Raw genomic sequence first — 25,599 nt, forward strand, 5'->3', positions numbered from 1 at the left:
TGGCGGCGTGCCTGGTGTTAGTAACACTGTAGGCTGGTGCTGCCTGATGGAGGAATCACTCACACTCACATCCAGACAGTCTTTGCCTCTGGCTTTGTTCAGGGTCAAGAGCACCACATCTGAGTTTTTAGATGCCTCAAATTGAATCTATCTGTTGTGTAGGTGAGGAGTTTTCTGCATGTATTAACAAATCCACGGCATACTGTTGTGTTATCTTGATTCTTAATATTGATTGGTATGACCCCTCGTGATAGGCATAACAGTTTATCCACACTGTGAAACATTGACTCATTCAGTTGTATTCCTTTTTATACTGGTGAGAAAATGCTACTTGAATCCAGTTGGCACTAAATGACGGGCTATGAATTACCGGAAAATGTGCACCAACTTCATAAAGAATTTAGTATTTAACAACTACAAGAAATGACTACATAATAGAGAGGAATTGCGGGTGTACAGATGTGTTAAAACTAGCATGGTGCATGCTGGGAAAGCTTGGATTACACTATGAGATATTTGTGTTTCCAATTCATTCATTCACCTGAAATCAGTCTAATTATCAGGTTGCTTATACAAACTAATACATGTCTCACTCCTGACTAAATAAAGCACAACACATTAAAGAAGAGAGTAAGCTGTAAGTGGATCATCATGCCGGCTGTCAACAGGTGTCACAGCATCATAGAGACAGTTGCCATTTCAATCATTTTAGTATAGGCCTATCAGTTATTAGCAGCTCATACACAATGAAAGGTAACACTGCAATGGTACAGAGTGCACCTTGGATGACTTTTTACATCTTTAATCCCGTTGACCCTTTTGGCAGGCCCACTGTACTGTTCATTATAGGCCTGTCTGGCTGAATTACAGGGAAGTGATATAAAATGATGAACAATGTTGACATCCAGAATGTGTAATGTGCTGTAATAGGGCAGCTACACAAATGGAACTTTGATTTAAAAGTGTATGTAGCCTATGTGTAGGCTATATAAACTGTAGAATAGATATGCCTATATCTTGCTGAAGTGCATGGGACTGAGAAGCTGCAGAGCATGTGTAGAATTTCAAGGGTTTGGCCTTAGAATTTTCTTTTTTGAAATTGGCATTTCAAAGGCCAAAAGTTGCACTATAGCCTACCTCCTAGCCTTTAAGAGTGAGATTGTAGAACCAAACGATAAAGTGTCACAAAATAGCATAATGCCAGCGAATGTAGGCTAAATGGTAGATAAATTGTTCTCAGAAAAGATGCTGTCATTGATAATGGAAGTGAAGATGTGGATCTCAATAGGTATGAACAGAGTGATGAAGAGGAGCATCAAATGATGAAAAGAAAGGATGAAGATGATGTTGGTTGTGCTCATGATCCCTCATCCCCTGGGCCTGCTCCCCCCCAATGGGAACACTCGCAGCTGCCCCTCCCATCCACCGCGTTGCCTCGGCGACTGCCGGTTTACGTGATGACGTTGGATGTATATGAGCGCAGGCGGCGGGATCTCTCTCTCCTTTTACCGCCATCTGAGCGGAGTCTCTTTCTTCCCCGGGACCTCTTCACTGCGCAGCGCCGCCTCACCAGTCCCAGCCTCCAGCCAAGCCAGCGAAGGTAAGGTGGGGGACAGCTTTGGGAAATGGCTTCGACGCCCGCACACTTTAGCGTCATAACGGGAGTTAAATTAAAGTCCGCTGCTTTATTGAGCTGCGGCGGAGGAGGAGGAAGGAGACGGCCCCGCTTTGGCTAATGCTAGGCAAGTCAGACAGCGGCAGCAGCAGCAGCAGCAGCCATTGAGACTGCCTGGCCCCACCATGATGTGTGTTAACGTGACACGCGACTATGAAAATAATAAAACATCGATTATCACGTATGCCCGTTACAGCTGGATTGTTTTGACAGCCAGTGCGTTGAGAGAAACGACAAAACGTCGGATAATTGGCGTTAATGTCGGCGTTTTCGACATGTGTTGACACGTGTCTTGTATCTTGAATTTTTGGGACTTGACCTTATTTTTTTGGAGGATGATACCTAGGGTGGGGAACTGTGTTTAACAGTCTATACTTGTAGAATACAGCACGCAGTGGCTGGTTTAACCATATAGCCGCTATAACACTAGATGGAGAATGCTAGTTTTGTTCATTGTACTGGAGCATTGGCTCTTCACGACTGGCCCACATTTCCTAAGCTACGGTGAAGAAGCTGTTTCCTCCCACTTGCTCAGCCCAAAGTAGTGGCGCATAAAGCTAGCAGCCCGTTAAGCTAGCGCGACTAGCCGTGGCAGTGCAGTGTAAAAGACCGGGCAGGCCGGCTAAAGTTAGCCGTACTACTAGCCAGTGGTCGGCTTGTTTGTGGAGGGAGCCAGTGGACGCTTAGTTGTTTGAGGTCCGACGGGTAAAAGTGCTAACAGGTTGGCTGGTCCGAAGTGAAAAAATGTGGCTTCAGAGAGATAGAGTATGCAGGCAGGCTCCCCACCCGGGGCGTTTTGTTAGTCATTGATGGTTTGCTAGACTTGAGCATGCAACACGTGGTCACTGGGCAGGATTAGGGGAGAAAAAGCCCTGTTCCACGAGGGGAAAGGTCTGTGTTTGGTCCGTATGTTTGACCAGTGATCTTTGAAGTTAGTGTTACAGCCCAGATATGACACAACATAAATGATGTAATGGCTCTAAGTTATTTGCTTTTTCTGAGAGGATAAAAAGGGGATTATGTGTGCATTCCAAACTGAACAGGACAAACTGTAAAATGTGAAGTGATTATGTTTCCATATCAGATGAGTCATCATCAGTTGGGCTGATTTAATGTGGAAGTTATTGTCAAGAGATGGTTTTCATTGTTGATTTGATTGACCAAATATTGCATCCACACATGTAAACCATGTTCCAATAACTTTTTCAGTGGTACATGACATAATGGCACTGATAACTCATTACAACCATCATCTACCTTCATGTAAAACACTCTTGTCTCTCACAAAGGCAGTTTGTCCAAATGACATGTCCTACCCGCAATTTCTGTCCAATTTAAAAAAAAAAGAAGCAAGTATTGACCTGGAAGTGTGATATTTCATCATCACATTTTGTGCAGGAACTGTTTGTTTGAAAAATGTGTGCTGCTGCTGAGAGCTCTCTACTGTACTTTCCCATCAATAATTTGGCACAGAAGAGAATACAAGATGGTGTCAGCTTGTGCTTTCACTACTCTTTTGAGCATCTCTTCATTTGAACCATTGGTGAGTTAAAAGTGACAGCTCTGAAGGGTAAGGGTATATCCATAATACAACAAAATGACTGGACTTAAAGCCACCGAACAAGTCAACTCATGGACCGCTTACATCAGTTATCCCCCTTTTTATAAAGGAAGAAACTGTTTGGTCTGCCACGTGACTTGGAGCTCAGTGTCACATCAGCTCTGTAGTTGAATCATATTGCTGCATTAGCTGAATGTAGGCCACCTCATATAGAGATGGTTATGATATGATGGCTTTGAGACACAACAGGCAAATACTTTTTTTTCCTCAAATTGAGATTTTTTCTTTGTCTATTTTGGTCGCATGTCGTCTTTTTATACAAATCAAAGGACCAAAATGTACATTAAGGTGTTTATTTGACTAAACATGGTCCGTGTGCATCGACCTAATGTTTCATAATCATTCTAAGCAGTAGCACTATTCTGAAATATATTGCATAATGTTCACGGTAATTGTCTGATTTATGATACATTTTGTTCTTAGAAACATGCTGAACATGCATGTTTAAGACCTGTACATAGTATTTTTTGATTTCTTTAATGAAAAAGGCTGTATCCAATATGTGCTGTAAAAACTTTGGACGGTAATATTATAAAAAATGGAAAAACGATTTTAACTCTGGCTTTATCCCAACATCAGATATGCAAATTCATGTATAATTAGTTAGATATTGCCAAATTTGCATAATTATTCAAACATTTCTGAAAAAAAATGGTAATACTAACAATTACTATAAAGTAATCAAGTGGCAAAGTTACATGATATCTACATGTTATAAATGTTCCCCTATTGACCTGCAGTGTCTAGCTTTTAGTTTTGGGTCTGGCTGATCAGGCGCCGTGCTGCTGCTGGTAAAGTGTCATCTAATACGGGATTGATTTACCCTTGGAATGACAGGTGAATGCAATTAATGACTAGACAGAGTGTCAGGCAAGCAGGAAGGTGGCAGTCAAACACCAGGATTAGGAACCTTTTGAGGCCACATCATGCTCTACATGATTGTGACATGTCTTTGGTTGGAACAGGGCCATTATGGTAGAAATAAAATCCTCATATTTTCCTCATTTGACTTATAATTTAGTATTATAATTTACGACCAAATGAATGCCACATTACATTAAATTATCAAATTGTATAAGTCCTCCAGATGATGAGTATCTCCATCTTTATATTTTGATTTTTCCATAAAATGTAAAGAAATGGTGACAAACCGTTTCCCAGAGTCTAAGAAGATATCTACACATGTGTAGACAAGAGTCCAAAGAGATTTGTTCAATAATGTACAGCAGTGAAAAGGCAAAATGTAAGAGTTGACATTTTGCCTGGAAAAAATGTTGACAAATGGTCAACAAATGTTGTGAACTGATCTGTGCATTGTTTCAAGTAGAGACTCAGGAAACTCATCTTGACACAAAGCATTGTCTTGGTGAGCTAGAGTTCTCTTAGAGTGAAGACTGGTCTTATCCACTGGCTGGTTCTATTATAGGCCAGTCAGTCGCAAGAGCAGTTACAAACCTGTGCCTCGATTTTTCACTTTAACGATGAAATCAGACGTTGGGAATTTGCATTGAAAAATGTAGTAATAGTTTCTAGAGGGAATCTTTTCAACCCTGTTGTTTACTTGCATGTATAACATTTCTCCCTAAGCTTGTCATGTTCAGAAGGGCTTTATCTGTATTTGTGTGGGAGGGGTTATGGGAAAAGACCATAAGAGAGCATATAAAATGGGTGTAGCATCTGGGTTGACCGCAGTTATTCCAACTGCATCCAATCGTTCTGGCCTATGCGCGTCGCCATCTTGTCATATTTTTACTCCACCTCATTTCCCCTTCCGAAAAAGGGCATTGATGTGATGTCGGGGGGGGGAGAGAGATGCGCCCATCTAGCTGACGTATACCTCCGAGGCCAAGTGAGGGCCAATGGGCGGCTAGCTGTCACTCAAGAGACCGCACCCCTAATTATTCATACATTTAAACCTCCAAAAGAAGCAAAACTAACCTGCTAGAACCCCCCTCCCCCCCCCCCAGTGTTGTCATGGAGATATGACATAAACATACAGACTAGAATGTTTTTTTGTACCAGGCCTTTAATAGGTTTAATAATCTTGTGAAAACGGCATATTTAACATGGGAGTCGATGAGAAATTGCTCTGTTTTGAAACCTGGCCACCCGGAGAAACTGCAATTGTTGTCACTTCCGCATTGGATGCTGGTAGAACTTGTGCTGGTTGGGGCTTGGGAAAGACACTTTTAATTTACCAATAAATAACAACTTAAGTGTGTATGTTGATTGTAGAAGAAAACGGTTTCAATAAAAAAACAGTAGTACGTGACATAATTAGATTGACCTTTTTTAAAGATCATTTTTTGGCTGAATTTGTATCTTGATGTTACAATTGGATCATTTTAAAGTGACTATTACATCAGTTGATAAGCCAACAGTAATCTATTGCCCAGCCTCAATAGTCCAAGATGTCCCCAATAAAAGGTACGCAGCTTAATAACAGGTCATGTTCGTCACTCTTACTTTACAATGAAATGACATGCTAGTGAAGGAAAGAAACTTAGAAATCTAATCAAGATGAAGAGGCCGCCAAAGATAATATCAGGGTTTGTGTAATTCTATGGAGAGAGGGAGGCAGGACATACCCAGACCCTTAACATAATAGAAAATGAACTATATTGAGGCCTGTGCATAACTTATTCAATTGTATCTTTGGGTCAATTCTGGCCCAGCTTCCAATATTAAAAATGTCCCCCCATCTCAAATGAGGTGGACTTTAAACAAATGTGTCCCTCACCCATGAACCAGCACCACAAGGCTTGGTCAGTTCGGCATTGTGAGTTTTGACACACCATTCACTTCCAAGTCATGATGTATAGCTTCATTGTTTAGTGGGCACCAATCACTTGTGCAAGTCTCCCCTCTCTACTCGTGAAATGAATGCCATGGTTATCTCATGGGAAGGGAATAAGGCTCTTTCAGGGGACTAGACCCTCCTCTGCATGGTCTTTAATGTTGTGTCAGCGATCTAGAAACAATATAATAAAAGCAATGTTTTATAGAAATAGTGTCAAGTTCTGTTGTTCAGCTGCTAGTTGGATTTAATAGGGAAAGGTGTTGCTTTGATCTCTGGATTGGTTGCAGGCTGTCGGTGAAATGTTGACTGCTGCATAGAGTTCCTTACTTTTAATATTCATTTTTAATGCCTATCCTCTTTGATGGGGGTAGTGCACACACAGCAGTCATTTGCCAGAGTGGGATTTGTAATGTTTGTTTTTTGTTTCATCAAAAAGGTCAGGATGGAGAGAAAGCCTTTATGTATCCTTAACATTTTGTTTCAATCTTTGATGATTTAATTGGTTCTAATCGTCTCTCCTCTCCATTTCCAATATCCTTTTTGGAGAGGGATAAAGAACAAAGATGAAGAAATAAGTTAACCTACCTTTTATTCATGGCACATTTAGTCTATGATCAATAAACTCCTTAAATATATTGTTTATTTATTCAAATACAGGCAACCCTGACTAAAGAATCTTTTATTTATAAGCTTAAGGTGTGGGTCGAAGAAGAGGGAAAGGATCAAAAGGTGTCCTTATATAAATATGACAGTCATGTGACCTCCCAAAACCTACAGGACTGAGGCACATCGAAGACATTCTTGCAGATGTAATGGATTTTTATTTAAACCTTGACGTGGCTATTTTTAACTGTCTCTTTTCTTTAGCTAATTTTAACATCACTGTGTTGTACTCTTAAGCAGCAGTAAAATGAGCATCGGGAGTTATTTGCAACTGCTCTTTGACCCAGATGTGCTGACAGTGAAATGTTAGTCAGAATGAATTAAGTGAATGAAGTTTGTCATGCAGTATTTCTAAACTAATAACTTTCTCTTCTCTTTTTAGCATCACTTGAGACTCAGTGAAGATGGCAGACATTGACAAGTAAGTTTATCTTCTACCATTGCTACTCTGCATCAGAGACTCGCACCACCTGGCTCCTCTGTGGGTGGACTGTGTAGTGTCTGAAGTGGGCTCCAGTCATCCTAGACAGCTTAAAGGAGAAAGTATGACATCACAGATTTGTGCATGGTCAGATATACAACAAGACAAAACCCATAGAGGGCAGTGCAGAGGGCTCTCCCTCAAACAGCTGTTTACTAAGGCTGGGGTTGTTTGCAATGCCACACCCAGGTATCATCAGTTTGACACACACACTGTCTGCCTATGTTTGAGTCATGTCGTCAGGAGTAATGCTCCAGTGCTTGTCAGTCAACCCAGGGACGGCCGCTGTCTCCCTCACACACACACACAGTCTCCTCCATTGTTGGCCATTGATTTCCCCTTATGGTGCAGACTGACAGGGGGATGATAGGCCAGGCTGCTAAAGCTAGCTTGTGCTCCTGCACTGCATCTTAAAATGTTTCAGTGCTTGGAACAGCATCAGGCCCAAAATAGCCTCCGATTTGATGACTGCTCAAGTTTTTCAGAGCCACACTAGATCATATTATTTAAATGGCTAATTGTTCATGTCCTGTGCGTGCACTAAAACCTTAAAGACCGACTTCACCGGTTGGAATATGAAGGTGTATTGAACTCGGAGATCCTGTTTAGTATAAATGTGCAAAAGAAAAATTAAATCGGATCATCCTAGCCTGAGAAAAGGCAGAATGAGTGTTTTATGGTCTCACTGTCTAACCCTACAGTTTCCTTCTTGTGACATCACAGTAAGGGTTAGGATTAACAGGACAGCTGGGCCAAGGGAAGACTTAGATTTTTCTTCCCTCAGTCTTCCCTGATTCATTATATTATAATAGTGATTTTATAATGATAGAACGCCGGTTCCGTATGGGTGAAGTATTCCTTTAACTTATACCTAGTTTTGGTCAAATGTGCCCTTGAGCAAGGAGGAAAGAAACTCTCCTGATCATTGTCATTCTGTGAAAATTCAGTTTTGTATTATGAGTTTGTCGTGCATGATTTAAGACAACAACTTTATTCTAGGAAATTCTTCAATTTCACCAATCAGTTGTCTGGAATAAGCTCAATGTTTGGTTTCCCACCGAAGCAGCCGGCTGGGTGGCCAAAATCACTGGCAGTGTCCCCCTAAACATGCCAGGAGTAGTTTGTGGGCCAGTGTTATTTCAGTGCACTGGAACAGTTTGAAGAGTGTTTCGGCTGACCTTCCATTGTGTGTGTGTGTCTGTGTGTGTGTGTCGCTGAGCAGCAAAGACCAGGCGGAGATGGACCCGGCAGACATGGAGGACGTGGAGGAAGTGGAAGAGGAGGAGACGGGAGAAGATGAAAACAGCAAAGGTAGGCATCTTCGCAAAAATACAGAATTTTGGTGTAATTGCTCGCAATGCAAGTATTGTCAACGGTGTTTAAAAAAAATGGATGAATGTGAATTTGTCCAGAGGAGAAGACATAGTTTAGATGATGACATGTTCTATATCAATTATTCAGGTTTCTAAATGTCATTCCGGGAGCAGAGTAACAATCTGATCTCTGCCTGGTATTTAAACCGAGCGGGAGTTATTTGCCCGAAGGGATTTTGAATTCTAGTTAAAAGCCGGGAGGCACTAATCCATTTTATTTTGGGATCTTGATGCTGGTTGAATCATTTATTGAACATCAAAGGCTGCGCAGACAGTTGTGAATAGATATAGATGGCTGTTCGGCCTTGTCTATTTATAGCTATTGTCCTTTTTAAAAGCCACACTTGAAATAAGGCTCAGTCTTGCCGCCTGTGACTGATGTGGAAGCTAAGAAGAGATACTAATTACATAAGCAATTCACACAACTACAGCTTGATAAAGGTAACATGCTGTGCAACGCCGGAATAGAAATATCCGCTGGGAAAACAGTGACTCGAAAGATTGGTAGACATGTATTGTTTAAAAGCAAAAGGTGAAACCATGCCTTCTTCCTCCACAGTGTACATTGTACAACACATGCACTAATGAAGTTTATTCAATTATTGTTGTCCATGGTGACGCATCCTATTGTTAGAAAATAAGGTGGCATAGGTACTCAACATACAATCGTATAGGTGAATGGTAGGTCATAATCCCCATTATGTGACAAAGACAGTGAGACACTCCACTATCACTGGCCCCGTGTTAGCTGACCCCTCTTTGATGATTCACAAATAGAAGCTCTTTGATCAAAGCATTCAGCCAAGCCTAGGTGTATGTATTTGACTGGATGCTGATCTATGCTGGCTGCTAATGCAACCCAAGCAAAATGGCCAGGATGTGCCAACAGGGAAAAGTGACTTCCAATCTCTTAAATCTTCTCACCTGTCTGCTGTGATCTGACAGAGCTTTGATATGTGTCAGACCCTGGGATTGTACCATCTGTCACCTGTCCGTGTGCAGAAAGAGAGGGCACACTTTATTGCTGATTAACACCTTGTGTGTATATGAAACACTGGCAGTATACACATTATAACCGAGCGATTACAATTTCTATCTTGTTTACTTCAAATCATACTACGCTGGGAAAAAAAATGTTAATCTACCGGTATTTGAGAGATGAGTGAATGCTCTGAGCAGGAACTTGCGTATGTACCCGGCTCACCTACTCTGAGCACACTCAATGCTGAGGAGTGCCATCATGCCTCAGGTATAGCAGGGAGGAACATAGACTAGAGGTGGTGTCTGGCCAATACAATATTTTGCCCATTTGACCAATACATGTAATCAAACCTACCATGCCTTGTCAGTTGTCATACCAATATAAGTGAATGAACCCTGTCATGCTCCTGAATGGATTTGACTGCCTTGGCTTTAACACTAAATGGACCTAATGTGACTGTTTGTCCCTCAGCCCGTCAGCTGACTGTGCAGATGATGCAGAACCCACAGATCCTGGCCGCGCTGCAGGAGCGGTTGGACGGTCTGAACGGCTCACCCTCAGGTTACATGGAGAGGTGAGAATATCTATATAATGTCATCTTAATACACTTAAGCAACTCGCCCCTGTCCTGTTGTTACAGATGAGCATTGGATGTTCAACATCTGCAGGGAAAAAGGCTTTAAGTAAACATTACCTAACTGCATCACTTTTTATTGACCAAAACTATGTACGGTTTTTTTCCATAATGAAATTCCCGTTAAAATGTTTTTTGTATACAATTGGATAGTCAAAAACATCAGACTTGTTTTTAGTCATTCTCGGTCTATTCTATCTCAGTTACTGCTGTTGATTTGTGTTGCCGTAGGCTATCGGTCTAAGGTTGTAATCATTTACTCACACTTGGCTGGCAGGTGGCTGTTCTTGCTACTCCATTGCATAGTTACACGCTAATTAGCTCTCCAAGTAGGGACTGCGCTATGTGGAGTAGCAATGCTTTTATACATGTCAAGTTCAAGGGAAGTTCAGTCCATATTCATGTTTAGCAGCACTGTTTCAGTAAAAGATTAATCCACTGAATGCAGAGGTGAGGATAACATCAGTCTCCAACCCTCACCCTGCCACTGAACGGCTGAGCCCATACAGAGCCACAGTCAGCTTTCATTGGGATACACGTCTCGGCTCACATCAGGTCAATTAAGGACCATCTCAATAGCAGAGAAGCATGAGGAGGAATTGGCTCAGCTTTTGCATCGTTAAGCTTCATTTTTTTAGCTCAGTTGATGGAGAAAATGGAGGCCAGCAGAGGCATGTTGGCAGAAGACAAAAGCCTGTCTGAAATCCCCACCTGTATTAAATGTCTCCGACTGTTTGCTAATAAGCAGTCAATGATTGTGCCCCCGTTATAAAGGCAATCCTCAGTTGTAGATCTAAAACAGCATCATCTGAAAAATGCTTAAAAAGGACAAAGGTTGTCCATTGACAGAGAAATGCAGAAACAAAAGAAAAATGGTTAAACTCTGAGTTCATGTGGCTATAAACACCAGTAGTCCTTTACAAAACGTCTAAACAGGTTTTTCCTGCATAGAGGATCCATGCAAGAAAAACAAGAGCACAAAGACAGAAGTACATTGAATGAACACCCATATGATGCCCTTTGGAAATCCTCTATGGGACTCTGGATGTAACATGTGTGTGATTGTACAACACAGGCTACCAGCAAATTCAAACTTTCACTGCAGTTACTGGCAAACAAAATATGCCTTTTAAGAGGTTATTTTAGAATGTAAATCAGCCCAGCTTTTCAACCTCCCATTTGACCGTTGCTATGCTAATGTACATTTACTTTGGTGGGTGAATAGTTTGGCAATCAGTCATTTACTGTGTTAAAAATTGTATTTAGTTTCGATCAGTGTGTTTTGTATGCGAGTGTATATTTAAACTACACCCACTGTGACACGGAGTTTAAATGCTTATGAAAAAGTCTAATGGCGCTTTTCCACCGCATGGTATCAGCTCGACTCGACTCGACTCAACTCGCATTTTTGGCGTTTCCACCGCAATTTCATGGTACCTGGTACCTGCTAGCGGCTGCTTTTTTAGTATCGCCTTGCTCTAGGGTCCAAGCGAGCTGAGTCGAGCTAAAAGGTGACGTCGGCAGACGGCCGGCCGCTGATTGGCCAGAGACTACCGTCTGCCGGCTTCATTCTGTTGATTATTCTCCCCTTGATTCTCAACAACTCTTCGGGACTTTTATGTGTATTTTGTCTCGCCGCGTGCAGCTTTCTTTGGCTCGCTTTCATTTGATTTGCATCACAGACCCGATTTTTTTCTCTCCATATATTCGCTAAGCTCACCCAGTTGTGTTGGCTGTTGGGGAAGTTACTTTGAACATACGAGAGGAGACATAGCAGCTAGGCTAAATAGCCTATAGCAGCAAGCTGGGACAGACATGATAGCGAGCGATTACATTACAAGCCTCGGACTGCACTGATTACCTCAATAAAATATTCAGGCTGAGACACGGCTTGCATTTGAAAACACGTATCCTGAAACAAGCACTTAACAGTCAACTTTATCATGCCCGTGTTTACGTGCATAGGGATGTACGTGACGCATCCCTACAGCTGTGTGGCAGTCACACATCAGGACACAAACCCTCCCTTTTAACGGCCCGTAGCAATATTATTCTACTTCTTTTAGCAAACAGATACAAGGGGAGTATTTTCTTAAACATTTCTCATCCGTGTTTTTGTTTCAGTATTTTCTTAAACATTTCTCATCCGTGTTTTTGGCGGTTGGTTCAGTTAATAGTGCAACAACTGCTCGTAATTTCTGCTTTGCTACTTGACTCCGGAGTTGGCTTTCAGCCCCTTACGACAACCCCGCCCACGTACAGGAGGTACTATTTTCGGTGGAAAACGACCCGTGCTGCTACCAAACCAAGTTAAACTGAGTCGAGTTGAGTCGAGTCGAGCTACATTTGCGGTGGAAAAGCGCCATAAGACTGGATGAATACTTTTTACTGTCCTAAGAACAGTGGTAGAGCCAGTGACAGTAGCCTCTGAGGGTGCTCTCACAATGGAGAACAGAACCTGTCATCTCATTAGCATCTGTACGTTGGCCACGGCACACCTCTCCCAAGTGTGCCGTGGCCAAGGGGCTGTTCTGTGCTGGAATACGGATGGTGTGCTCACACTAGCCAAACGTTCTAGACTTTAGTATGCAAATTAGCTCGGGCACGGGGCCGCGGCCCTAGTGTGAGTGAGCCCTGAGATTGTCGTATATGTGGGGCTGGGCCACCCACTGAGCAGCAAAACCTACACCAAGCAGCTCTTTGATCGTCTTTTCAAGTATTTGGCAGCTACCAACAAACTTGCCAGTAGCATCCCATAACTTGGTATCTATCAGACATGCATTCCCCTGTCAGAATAGTGCAGGCCTTTTTGATTTACCATACTGCAGAGAAACCTGACTGTGCTACACTACACTCACTACAGCTCTTAAAGCCTGTTGACCACCATCACCTCTTAATTATTGCCGAAGTGTAAATTAATTGAACCCCAGCAAGGCAAAACCATGGATTTCATTTTAGATTGTGTATTTACTACTAGACAATCTGCAAAACTAATCCGTTGTAGCCACTGTAGCCATTTTAAACTTATTTTCAATTCAAAAGTGCTAGCCTGCCAAGAATACTAATGGCGTCAACAAATGATCCCCATTAATTCACTCTGTATTTATACTGGCAAGATTAGTTAGATTCATCTTTCCAGACAGGTTGCCCTGTGAGGAACTGATAATAAAGAGACGTGAGATAAAAGAGGTAACATTAAAATATTCAAAACGCCAACTAAAATAAGATGAGGATTTGAAGGGTAAAGACTTGAGACAATTTAGAGGAACCTCATACATCATCACACTATGTAACAGGACGTTGATTGCTCAAGCAGGAACCACTTAATCTGCATAAGACTAACGGCCTCTGCACACATCCTACCTCTACTGCGCGTCTACCTCGCGTCTGACTTTTTTTCACCGACCGTGTAATCAACCTAGAGCGGGCACACATCCAACCTCAGACGCACTGCTGATGCGCGTCGGAGGCACGTCTGCAGCGACGCTCCCCTTTACCTCAGGAGGCTCGCATATTTTTTTCTGAGAGCCGCGCGTCTCTCTCGGGTCTCTCTGCTTTAACTGATAGAGAAATACTCTGCTGCGAGTCATATTGACTTCATACTGGCAGCTTTCTCTGTAGTTTCACCATTTCCTGGTGTGTCCCTTTCAAAATAAAACTTCCAACAAGCGAAAATGTGGCAAAAAAAAGAAAAAGGCAATGGGGGGCACGGATTACTGTCCAGACTCAATATTAGACTCAGTATAAATCATATGCATCATAAATGACAGGAAAGCACTTCATTTTTAATGGGAATTATCTATGAAAACTTTTTGTAGAAAGATAGGGCTTTTAGAAGCAGCGCTGCAGCAGCTGCTGAGACGTTCCATGTGTGTCTGAGAAAAGTCCGAGAGACGCAGCAGTGCGGTAAGGCGACGCGCTCCAGAGGTAGACGCAGCAGTGCGGTAAGGCGACGCGCTCCAGAGGTAGACGCAGCAGTGCGGTAAGGCGACGCGCTCCAGAGGTAGACGCAGCAGTGCGGTAAGGCGACGCGCTCCAGAGGTAGACGCAGCAGTGCGGTAAGGCGACGCGCTCCAGAGGTAGAGACGCAGCAGTGCGGTAAGGCGACGCGCTCCAGAGGTAGAGACGCAGCAGTGCGGTAAGGCGACGCGCTCCAGAGGTAGACGCAGCAGTGCGGTAAGGCGACGCGCTCCAGAGGTAGACGCAGCAGTGCGGTAAGGCGACGCGCTCCAGAGGTAGACGCAGCAGTGCGGTAAGGCGACGCGCTCCAGAGGTAGACGCAGCAGTGCGGTAAGGCGACGCGCTCCAGAGGTAGACGCAGCAGTGCGGTAAGGCGACGCGCTCCAGAGGTAGACGCAGGATGTGTGCAGAGGCCGTTAGACATCATATCTTGACTTTGCTGTTATATTAGGGAGCGTATCTAAATGCAGCTTGCCCTCGGCATAGTGTGTTAAGTGTGTACCTGGTTCACCACAGTGACTTATTGCAGATCATCTAGGGACAGTGTTGCGCTGCAGTGTGTTTCTGTTCTAAAGCTCTCAGCAGATTAACTTCTGAGGCAGGGCCACCTCTGCTCCCATTTGCTCCCTATCAAGCACATTTTGTCCTGTGTTTTTAAATTGGGAAGCCTGGAAGCAAAGAAAAATCCATGGTCACCAAAATGATGACTGTATGTGTGCTGTGCTTTTTTTGTATTAATTGTAGCCATTTGTAGTTTGACAATAAACCAAAGGTTTCCATGTCCTGTCGTCCCACAGTTTACCAAAGGTTGTGAAGAGACGAGTGAACGCCCTGAAGAACCTGCAGGTTAAGTGTGCCCACATTGAGGCCAAGTTCTACGAAGAAGTACATGAACTGGAGAGAAAGTACGCCGCCCTCTACCAGCCCCTCTTCGACAAAGTACGTCCTGGATACATTTTCTATTTGTGACCTTTTCATTACAGAATAACATTTTTTATACGGCTGCATGATTAAAAACCTAGCAAAATGCATGCAACTTTCACTGCAGCCCAGTTTTGCTGTGCTTATTTGAGTCCTTTTTAAGGGACAATTTACAGAGTCAACCCGCGTGTATCTCGGGTCACAACACAGGAGATATATTTGTTTTCATGTAAACAAACAAGGGATGGAAAAACACAACATATTATGCATATGTATTAGAAAATATCTCGCAAGGGCCAAGCTTCAACTGTCATTCTTTTCCTTGTGTTGTTGCAGAGAAGTGACATAGTGAAAGCAGCCTATGAGCCCACAGACGAGGAGTGTGAATGGAAGGCAGATGAGGAGGAAGAGCTGACAGTAAGTAAGAAGGTACAGGTGACGACGTATACACCTGCATGCTGATCCCTGACTCCAGGCCGTTTTCTGCCTGGTTACAAATGTCATGCATGTGTCTTACAGGCTCGTCCAGAACAAAATGAGAAACACTTTACATTATGGCATCACTGCATGACGCTAATGAGGAACGAGGGATTCTAGTTTTCATCATGGTCACTGATTTCAGATGTCCGTTTTGACTCAGTGTAGTGATCTATTGCAGCTGTTTTTTTGGGGGGGAGTATTAAACGGAGTGACTCGATGTCGTGATCCCCAGTGCTGGGTTGCTGTCTTTTTGGTTGAGCAAACGTTGTTCTGAAGAGAAAATGTCTCCCTCCACCAGGACGAGATGAAGGAGAAGGCCAAGCTGGAGGAGGAGAAGAAAGACGAGGAGAAAGAAGACCCCAAGGGCATCCCCGAGTTCTGGTGTACGGTTTTCAAAAACGTGGACCTGCTCAGCGACATGCTGCAGGTAGGTTCATCCACACAGAGCCAGTGAAAGTGGGTCACGGACGGCCTATGTAAAAACCAGGGTTGGTCTCCACCTGCTGGCCAGTTTGTGTAGAGGGTTGTGACAACAGCTGGCATATGACGTTATTTCAAACAAACACATGCTGGATGATCTTCTAAATCACCTCTCTCTCTCTCTCTCTCTCCTCAGGAACACGACGAACCCATCCTTAAACATTTACAAGATATCAAAGTAAAGTTCTCAGACCCAGGACAGCCCATGGTGAGTGAGCATGACTCATCTTTAATGGCTGCAGCCAGTCTGTTAACTGTGAACTGTGTGTAACTGTAGTGATGTCATCCCCCCCCCCCCCCCCCTCCCCAGAGCTTCACGTTAGAGTTTGACTTTGAGCCCAACGAGTTCTTCACAAACACACTGCTGACGAAAACCTACAAGATGAGGTCAGAGCCCGACGAGACCGACCCCTTCTCCTTCGATGGGCCAGAGATCATGTGCTGCACAGGGTCAGTACAGCGCCCGTCTTCAGCTCTCCAAGTCTTGGTATTCTGTGTTGTTTGACTTATCCAATTGTCAAAATTGTCATACTCAATTCTTTGCAGTGGTCTTAGTTTCTAAATGAATAGATGAGACCTTTTTTAGGATAAACATTGTTAATATGATGTCATTGTATCAAGTTCTTCATTCTGCTAAAAACGTCAGCCTCATTTGGACTTAAAGCTGGGGTGGAGGATTTGGGGAGAAAATGGCAGTTGGGATAGAGATTCGAATCCAAATACCTCAACCGCTCCACTTGTTCTCTTTGGTCCCTCCCCGACACGCTCTACACCAACAAAGTCGTGCCAAAGTGAATGGACAGTCCCAACAGCCAATAAGAACAGAGAATCGGAGCCTCGCTCTGACTGGTCAAAGTGTCAGCTCATGCTAACTTTGACCAATCAGAAATCATATACCCCAGCTTTAACGACCAACATGACCCGTGCCAAATATGTGTGTGTCTCTCTAGTGCTCTTTTCTCTCAATCATTACTAAGTGGATATTGACGATCTCATTCTGCTAGATCTCTGACATAAAGCCAAGCTGTCATTCTAGATTTGACATGTAACACATCAGACACTGACCTCGCTTTCTCACAGCTGCACCATCGACTGGACCAAGGGCAAGAACGTGACGTTGAAAACAATCAAGAAGAAGCAGAAGCACAAGGGCCGCGGCACAGTGAGGACGGTCACCAAGACGGTCCCCAACGACTCCTTCTTTAACTTCTTCACCCCCCCAGAGGGTAAGGGTGACAGGGCACGGCTATTAAACCCAATGCAGGCCTCACTTCTACAAAGACAGTTGTAAATTAAAAAGAAGAAAATAATGTACGAACAGTTGAATTTGTTCCCTTTATGGATGTGTGTAGTTGTACTAACTTTAACTTATCTCCTCTTGATTACAGTTCCAGAAAGTGGAGAGCTGGTAAGTCGGTGTTTCTTCTCTTCACTTGTTGATGCATTTCAGAAATGTATTGACTGGCTAATCAGTCAATACATTGTCATTTAATCCCCTCAAAAATTCCAAACCAACAATGAAATCTATCAAAAAACAATGTCTGTATACAAATGTATCTAAGCCTGATATATGTTCTTCCTATGCACAAGTAGTCCTGCTGCCACAAATACTCAGTGACGCACCAAATGTGGATTAATACGTTGCTAAAAAATAGTCCCCAACAAATGAACTATTTCCTCCTGTTTGAATAACGTTTGTTAAACTACAGTGACTAGCTGTTAAAGGAAATCACTGAGCCTTGAGAAGGAAAACAGTTGTTGAATATGTGAGCCGTTTTTAACAATTTTGGGGCCGAGACAGCCAGAGTAGGGAACTCAAAGTATTAATAGGCAGATGAACAAACATAGGTTGCGTTCCGAATCGCATACTTTTTACTATATAGTATGTTGAAAAAAGATTTAGTATGTCCCGATTCTTGTGGCCAGATTTAGGATGGTTAGAAGTTCCCGGATGTCCTACTTCATGCGGCCAAGATTGTTAGTGTTGAAAACTGCATCCTATTTGGGTGATTCTGACCCACAATCCAGTGCGCACGTGAAGTGACGTCACATCGACGAAGCCTCCATATGAAAACAAACGGGGATGCGACGGATATAAAAGCAAGAGGCAAGATCAAGGCGCAATGTTATGATGAAATAAGAGAGTAAAGTATGTCCTAATAGTATGCCTACTGCTTCCTAACTAGATTCTTTTTATCATCGGATGTAGTATGTAGAATAGAAAAAAGAAAGAGTATGCGATTCGGAACGCAACCATAGTTTTATCTCTTCAGGGACTCTACCAAACACTGGATAATACCACTGTTAAACTGTCCTTTTTAAGGCTGGTGTCACTTTACAAAGAACATGTTTACTGGGTTTTGAGGGGAATGTAGAGAACTCATACATCGGTGAAAACAATAACATAACACAATATGCTTAAAAATAAGAAATTATTATTATTTCTTTTTAAAGCGCATCTAAAAACACGGACTCCCAATAGTAATTGCATTTTACTGCTAACTCCTATTAGACTTCCCTGGATCTAGTACAGTTGAGCTTATTTTATAATGGTGCTGCCTTCTTGGCCAGGTCATTCTTGAAAAAGAGATTTTAATCTCAATGAATTTTACCTGGTTAAATAAAGGATATTGATTGATTGATTGATTGATATCAAATGTGCTTATTAAATCTCAATTCTTCCAAATTCCACATTGTATTGTATTTGTTTATTTAGCAGGGACAATGCACAGCTCATTAGCAGTACCAGAGTTAGCTATTAGCTCATTTTCATCTGTAGTCCCTGTTGAGCCAAAAAACAGCTTTTAGCTTAAAAAGCCTTAATAGGTTTGTAATACTTTGTATTTAAATGCAAATAAAGGATGGCGCTTGAATAGATGATTAGTTGGGTCTAGACAAATCCAGGTATTTAGACATGATTCTCAGTTTGTCAAAGGGAAACCTCCTATTGTAACCTAGGTGGAGCGTGCTTCATATACAAGCCTGATGCTGTCTTAAGGGACTGTTCTAAATCCCTGCGTAAACTGAGCGCCTATCTGTCTATCTGCAGGACGAAGACTCGGAGGCGGTCCTGGCTGCTGACTTTGAAATCGGCCACTTCATCCGTGAGCGCATCGTCCCCCGGGCCGTGCTCTACTTCACAGGAGAGGCCATCGAGGACGACGACGACGATGTGAGTGTGGACAGCCAATCTCAACTCTGGCTCAAGTTGTCTTAAAGTGGCTCTGTGTTCAGTCTGGCACCCCCTTTGGACAAAAGCGGTAGTGTTTTTACGACATCAGCTGTTGTCCCAAGCGTACCCGGACAAATGAAGAAGTACTATATAAAAATGTGTTCTCATCTGCCGTTACATGTGCTTTATGATCATCAGAGGGAATATCACCGTTTCAGTAATATTTAAAAGTTCCCTCAACTACTTTGACTTGTAGATATCATGAAACTGCCAGTTGATTATTGACATTAAAACTATTTGAATAAATAAACTGTTTGAATAAATATGTTCATTTGGCAATATCTAACTTATTATGTGTGCATTTTCTTCTCTTTTAAAAAGCCTAGATGTTGGTTAAAGCCACAGTTAAAGTGTGTATTTTTGCAGGCTACACTCTGTGCCAGTAGTCTGTAAAGACGATGATCTGTCTCAATTTTTAGCTATGCTACAGTGACGTCCCGTCTCGTCTCACTGCAGCGTCCGTGTTTGTCGGACTCCTGCAGAGACGACGGCGACATGCAAAACTAGTATTTGTATTAGTTACAATGTTATAGTTGTCTGAATTTTTTTGGGGGCGGGATAACCTGCTCAGTTAAGATTGTTTTGTCTCAAATGTTTCTCTTTTTTAACAGTATGATGAGGAGGGAGAGGAGGCAGATGATGAGGTAAGAATTTATTCAATGTTTGAAAATGATTGACCACAACGTACACATAGCAATTCATTCTTTTTTTGTGTGTGCTGTGATAGACTGATGAATAGTTGTAAGGAAAGCCAGTAGTCTGAAGTGTGTGTGTCTGTGCTGTGTGTGTTCAGGAAGGAGAGGAGGAGGGAGAGGAGGAGAACGACCCCGACTACGATCCCAAGGTGAGCTCAAGATCTCCGGTGTCCTGAGAAACACCTTACTCTGCTCTTCTCAGCTCTGTTGGCTCAGGCTGCTCCATCCTAAAGTAAAGGGGCTCTAACTGGAGGCCACTGATGACTGCACTGATCTCACAAGCTCTCACAGTTCATGACTGAGTGTTATGTCAGTGCCATTAAGCATTAACCTATCCAGTGTTCTTTAGAGTTCCTGAGCTACAGATAGAGAACAGCCGTCTTAAAGGTGCAGTCAGCAATTGTGGAGACTGTTTTGTTTTCAAAAATACTTTTTGTCAAAATAAGTGACTATCTACTGAGGATTTGCTACCTGTACGTACTGTGCAATGTAAAGAATCTCGGTGTTGATACACAGCCTAGGCTCTGTTAACTGGCATGTTGCTAGCTACAGTGGCCCTTTGTTCTACGTAGCAGTTTACAGTGCCCAGGCTGTGTATTAACACCAGATTTTCTCTCGGCACGGACAGGGTGTGTATTGTGAGAAGATTTACTGATTTTGACAACAATCTTTCTCCAGAATTGCGTACTCCACCTTTTCTTTTATTGTACTTGTCAGATTTCAACATACAGAATACATACTGTCAAATGCATCTCATTTTACACCAGCTTTTGGTTTGCTTCAGCTTTTAATTTTGTTGTTATCTTAATTTTGCTTCCAGGCACAAAATACACTCCCAGTAGATTTTTTTTTTTGTTCCCCCTCTTCGTCTTTGTCTTAACCAGATCTTGAATGTGTATTTCTCCAAATGACTTTTCGCCAGTTAGTTAGCTCTTAACTCATGCATGGTACTAAAACCTGAACCTTGGCGAGCAACGAACAAAGCCTGAAGCAGAATGAGGACACCAGCCCAATGTTATCCACATACATTAACTGCTATAAATATTTTGGTCCTATAAAATGTATTGCGACGGTTACTGGTGTTGTATGATAAATACATAATCAAAAAAGATGATATTGTGAATGACGCACCACAGTGCAATCCTGCAGAGGATTATTGGTACATCACTACATGAATGAGGCCAATACTTAACAGGTTGTGTCCTGTAGACTCTGTTTAGTCCTAGTTCTTCAGCTACATTACCTCAGAAAACATTAGTGAACAAACAGTGTACTGAAGAAAAGCTTGATGGCAACAATAACACAAATGGAAGTCTATTGATACATAATGTCTTAAAGGTACAGTGTGTGTAGCTGCATATACACTGGTTAAGGGTTCAGGGTCTACACCACATAAACAACAAGCATGCTCTTTGCTGCCTTGCTAAACACTATTTGTCTTAGACATTCTGTATTCTGCTATTTTTATTTCTTTTTTTGTTTTTCTCCTATTCATTAATGTTGCTTCATCTCCAGTCACTTTGGCCTCTTACGTCAGCTACTCTTTAAATTTTTCCTCACTAGGTTTAAATGGTGACAGTAGAAAAATAACCCTATCCTGGTAGGTACAGCTTGTGACTTGTCAGCTTACTACCATCACGCCCGTCAACCCTCTCTCAGTTTTGGTTTTAGCTTAGCTTTTTTCCTCTTTTCCCACCCATCTCTGTGCACCCCCCTCCCTCCTCCTCTGCCGCCGTGCTGCACCGTCCTCACTCACTAACCCACTGGTTTGTTGTTGGTTTTTTAAACTCTAACCCCATAGTGAATTCTGCATTTGCACCTGTATTATTTCTGTATGTTGAAGCTATTCCAGCCCCTCCCTTTTTCGTTTATTCTCCAACCATGTTGTACCTGTCCTGTTCACCCACACAGGCTGGTTTGAGTTTGTCAGCATAAGGGTCCGTCATCAGTTCTGTGCTTTTTGTTTTTGGATGTTTTCAATAGTCCATTCAACTATCATTGGTCCATTCGTCCATGTTATTCTCCTCCCCCGTTCACAGTAGTTCTCTCATGCTGCAATTTCTCTATAGATCTGCTTTACTGCTGGAAATAATGGCCTTCAAATGCTGTTTGTGTTTTTGAAAATATGGTCCAAGACCCAAAATATAAGAAATGCCATCAGTGTGGCTCTCCAGAGGGAGCCATCACTGTCTGAAATAACAGCCTCTTTCTGTTTTCATTCAACTCTATTGCTTACAGCAGATGAGAAAACCAAACTGTCAAGAAGAGAATACTCTCAACAGATGCTGTATCATAGTCTGCAGCGAAAGCAGAGTTACTTTGTGTGAAATGAGTTTTTCTGACTAAGTGTCAAAGCTGCCAGTTGTATAGCACAGTGGCTAAAATGACCTTCCAGCTCCTTCAGTATGGCATGGGGCCATAGAGATTAGCCTGAACAGCTGCAGTGTGCCATCACCTCTAGCAGTGTCTGCTGGAAGTACGCCCTGCTCGAAGTATGATGGGCTCTTCATTATCCGCGCTTGCACTTCTTAGCCTTTTTAATTGTTGCCTTTGTTTATGCTAGCTAATTGATTTGAGCACAATGAGGTTCCGCTTGAAGTGCTTCCATTCATCCTGTAGCTGCTACACAATATTGATGTACAGTATGTCAGCCAGTGAGTAACAGTCAGCACAGAAATGCCAAACGTTTGTTTGAGGTTGTGTAGAAACAATATTAGTTTTCATTTTATTTAAAATGGTCAAATTGTCTCAACAGTTCTGGCCCGAACTTACTTGACACTTAAGTGCATAGTAGATTGATTTGACCGGCTAAAATAATACTTTTACATTTTGGGAAATGTGCTTATTTTCCATCTCACTGATAGTTTGACGATAAGGATCATTATAATTATGATATCTGTTAATATGAAGATGAAGCAAGCAGCAGCTTAGCATAAGTACTGGAACCCCTTTAATCTCTAGAAAATCCACTTACCTACCAGGGGGGAAAAAACTAGGTCCTGATGAATAAATTTTTATTTTACCTTTTGATGGAGCCAGGCTAACCATTTCAAGGCTTAACGCTAAGCTCTCTGTCTCCTGGCTCCTAGCTTCATATTAAACAGAATGATGCGAGTGCTATATTCTAATCTAACGCTCTGCTTGGAAGACAATGCACCAAAATTTGAATTTAATAATTCAAACTTCCTTTTTAATAATTGAAAGTGATGGTACTAGGAGTGCTTTAATAGCCGATAGACTCGGTGTTCCAATATATGACGTCCCGTTTCAATTCACCTTGCCCCGCACACAAACACACACACACACACACACACACGCCAGCCCTTTTTGCTTTCTTTATACTTAATGTAAAAACAAAAGCCTAAGAATCTACTTTTTTTTTGAACACCTGTGACCCGCATCTTTGTACCACACTGGTGAGGCTATTGTCAGTTATCACTTAAGATAGCGACAATCCAAGGCACTTGTAATCCTTGCATTCGTTAGAATACTACTACGACCAACCGTAGTTGTAGTAGTGATTCTGATCTGAATGTGTCATTGTCCCCCCCCGCCCCCCCTCACTCCCTTTCATATGTTTTATTTAATTGTGTTTGTGCACTAGAAAGTTGGAAGAGAAACTTTCAGCTTGTTGAATGTTTTAGATCTTGAAATGGCTTTGCTGTGTGATGGTGTGATTTTTAGTACATGTGGTGTGTGTATTACGGAGTGGTTTTTCATCTCAAACACGTCCCCCACCCCCTGTGATTTGTTCCAGAAGGATGCAGTCCCCCCAGCAGAATGCAAGCAGCAGTGAAGCCTGGCCCGGCTGCCCTGAGGATCAACTGCACTGTAACAGCTTCTCAAATTTAAGAAAAGAAAAAAAAATGGATTACAAAAAAAAAAAAAAAAAAAAAAGTTACTTACCGCCTTATAATGTTTTGTATTTTTCTTGGTAGAGAATTTGAAGAAGAAAAAAAAGTTTCAAGATTTTTGTTACGAAAACTCATGGTAATATACGGGGGGGAGCGGTGTTGCTCAATATACATAGTATTTTACTAGACCTGTTTTTTTTTCCTTCTCTTTCTCCTTCTCTGTACAATAGATATAATACAGGAGGGAAACAAATCTCCCTCAAAAAAAGCATGAACTTGTTTCTTCACTGCTAAAACTAGTTTGGGTTCTCGTGAAGTCTTTTGTTGTATTTGCTCTTAGACAACAGCTGTGGTTTAGACTGCATCACGGCGACAGGCAATTTATAATCCCTCCCCTACCTCTTCCTCTTACCAAAAGTTCCAGGTTGGTCAGTTCCGGTGGCCCCAGGCAATTTTTTTATTTTTTATTTTTTACTCAGCCTCGAGCACTTGTAAAGCACTGTAGCATTTCCAGCTCTAGTCATGGAGGACAGATGGGTGACCTGCAGCCTGGTGTCAATTCCACTTTATCTAATCTCACTGAGCATGGGATCCGGAGTCGCTGTGCTTTGGCCACTTCCTGTGCCACTTGTGCTCAACTACTTTCCACTCTTGATACATTCCAGTAAGTAGACTGGCTGGCACCATCGTAGAACCCCCCTTCAAAGGGAGTCCACTTCTCTCTTTAACTGGACACACTCATCTAAATGAACTCAAATTGTAGTTTGTCACACAATGGGTCACGCCCATGGCTTAATAACGGCCTGGTCGAGTCTCTTCAACATTCCACAGGATTCTGTAGATGTGGAACCGGATACGACCGTTGAGGTGGGCTCCCCCCAATAGCCCAGTGCTTTCAGGCTCCTCGTAAGGCTCGCAGTGGTGTGGCTGTCGTCTCTTCTATAGCACTTTGTATTAGTGTGTGGTGTACCTGTGGCGTCCTGTCATCGGTTAGCTGTGCTGAGCATTTCCCTGTGGAGACTTGAACTAGTGCTATCTGGCTTTGAAGTGCATTTCCTTTCTTATCCAGAGGAGGCAAACGAGGCCTGTTCAGAGATGCTTCGTAGGACCAGGGTTGGGCAGATGTAGCACAGGGACTATAAGGCTAAAGGGTTTGGGAGTGTTATGTCAACATGTCAGGTTCAGCAAAATCCCCCCGTCCCCCCACCCTCTCCTCACCATTTTATGATATTTTGCTCTTTTGTGGCCAGCTGGTCAGGTGACTCGCACAGACCCCCGCCCCGCCCCTAAGGTCTTGGTTCCTTATTATCACTGTGAAAGAAAGAGGGGAAGTGTGATAAGGTCATTGTGTTGGCCAATGACCCCCCCCCCTCCCTTCCCCAAAACCCTTTCTTTATTACCCAGAAGGCCACAGAGAAGCATGTCAGAGCAATACTTAAAGCTAGGAGGGGGACCGAGAAGAAAGTGTAGCCCGCCTCCCTCCCCTGTCCATTCTCAATGCCTTTTCTTGTCGTGAAAACGGCCAAGTGTCGGTTGTGTTTGGGCAGCAGTGTGTCCGCTGTGGAGAGCCAGGGTACTTCTCATTCTGCAGGGAGTATTCAGATCATGTTGATTGGGTAAAAGGACACGAGGGTTTCTGAAGGCTGGCCTTGTCCTTCTGAGCAGCTGTTGTCAAGGCAAAATGCTATGCTACAAAAATACTAATGTACTCAATAACTGTACGTGTATGTTCATGAATAAATTGGTTA

General features: G+C 42.7%; 1 protein-coding gene across 4 annotated transcripts; it reads left to right on the plus strand.

Moving 5' to 3' along the window:
- The first annotated feature begins 1,481 nt into the window (after positions 1-1,481).
- On the plus strand, positions 1,482-25,599 carry nap1l1 (nucleosome assembly protein 1-like 1). 4 transcript variants are annotated; one of them, XM_080050750.1, is made up of 15 exons: positions 1,482-1,600; positions 7,142-7,180; positions 8,463-8,551; positions 10,067-10,169; positions 14,987-15,128; positions 15,447-15,539; positions 15,889-16,017; positions 16,207-16,278; positions 16,381-16,520; positions 17,151-17,296; positions 17,459-17,478; positions 19,120-19,242; positions 19,914-19,946; positions 20,096-20,146; positions 23,755-25,599. In XM_080050750.1, exons 2-15 carry the CDS (start codon positions 7,164-7,166, stop codon positions 23,791-23,793), a joined length of 1,197 nt encoding a protein of 398 aa, XP_079906876.1. In that variant the 5' UTR covers positions 1,482-1,600; positions 7,142-7,163; the 3' UTR covers positions 23,794-25,599. The 4 variants fall into 4 exon arrangements, with proteins under 4 accessions (XP_079906876.1, XP_079906877.1, XP_079906878.1 ...); XM_080050751.1 differs by having other exon boundaries at positions 23,758-25,599; XM_080050752.1 differs by having other exon boundaries at positions 15,447-15,527.

Source organism: Ammodytes marinus (assembly GCF_949987685.1).
Source record: "Ammodytes marinus genome assembly, chromosome: 22".
NCBI lineage: Eukaryota > Metazoa > Chordata > Actinopteri > Uranoscopiformes > Ammodytidae > Ammodytes > Ammodytes marinus.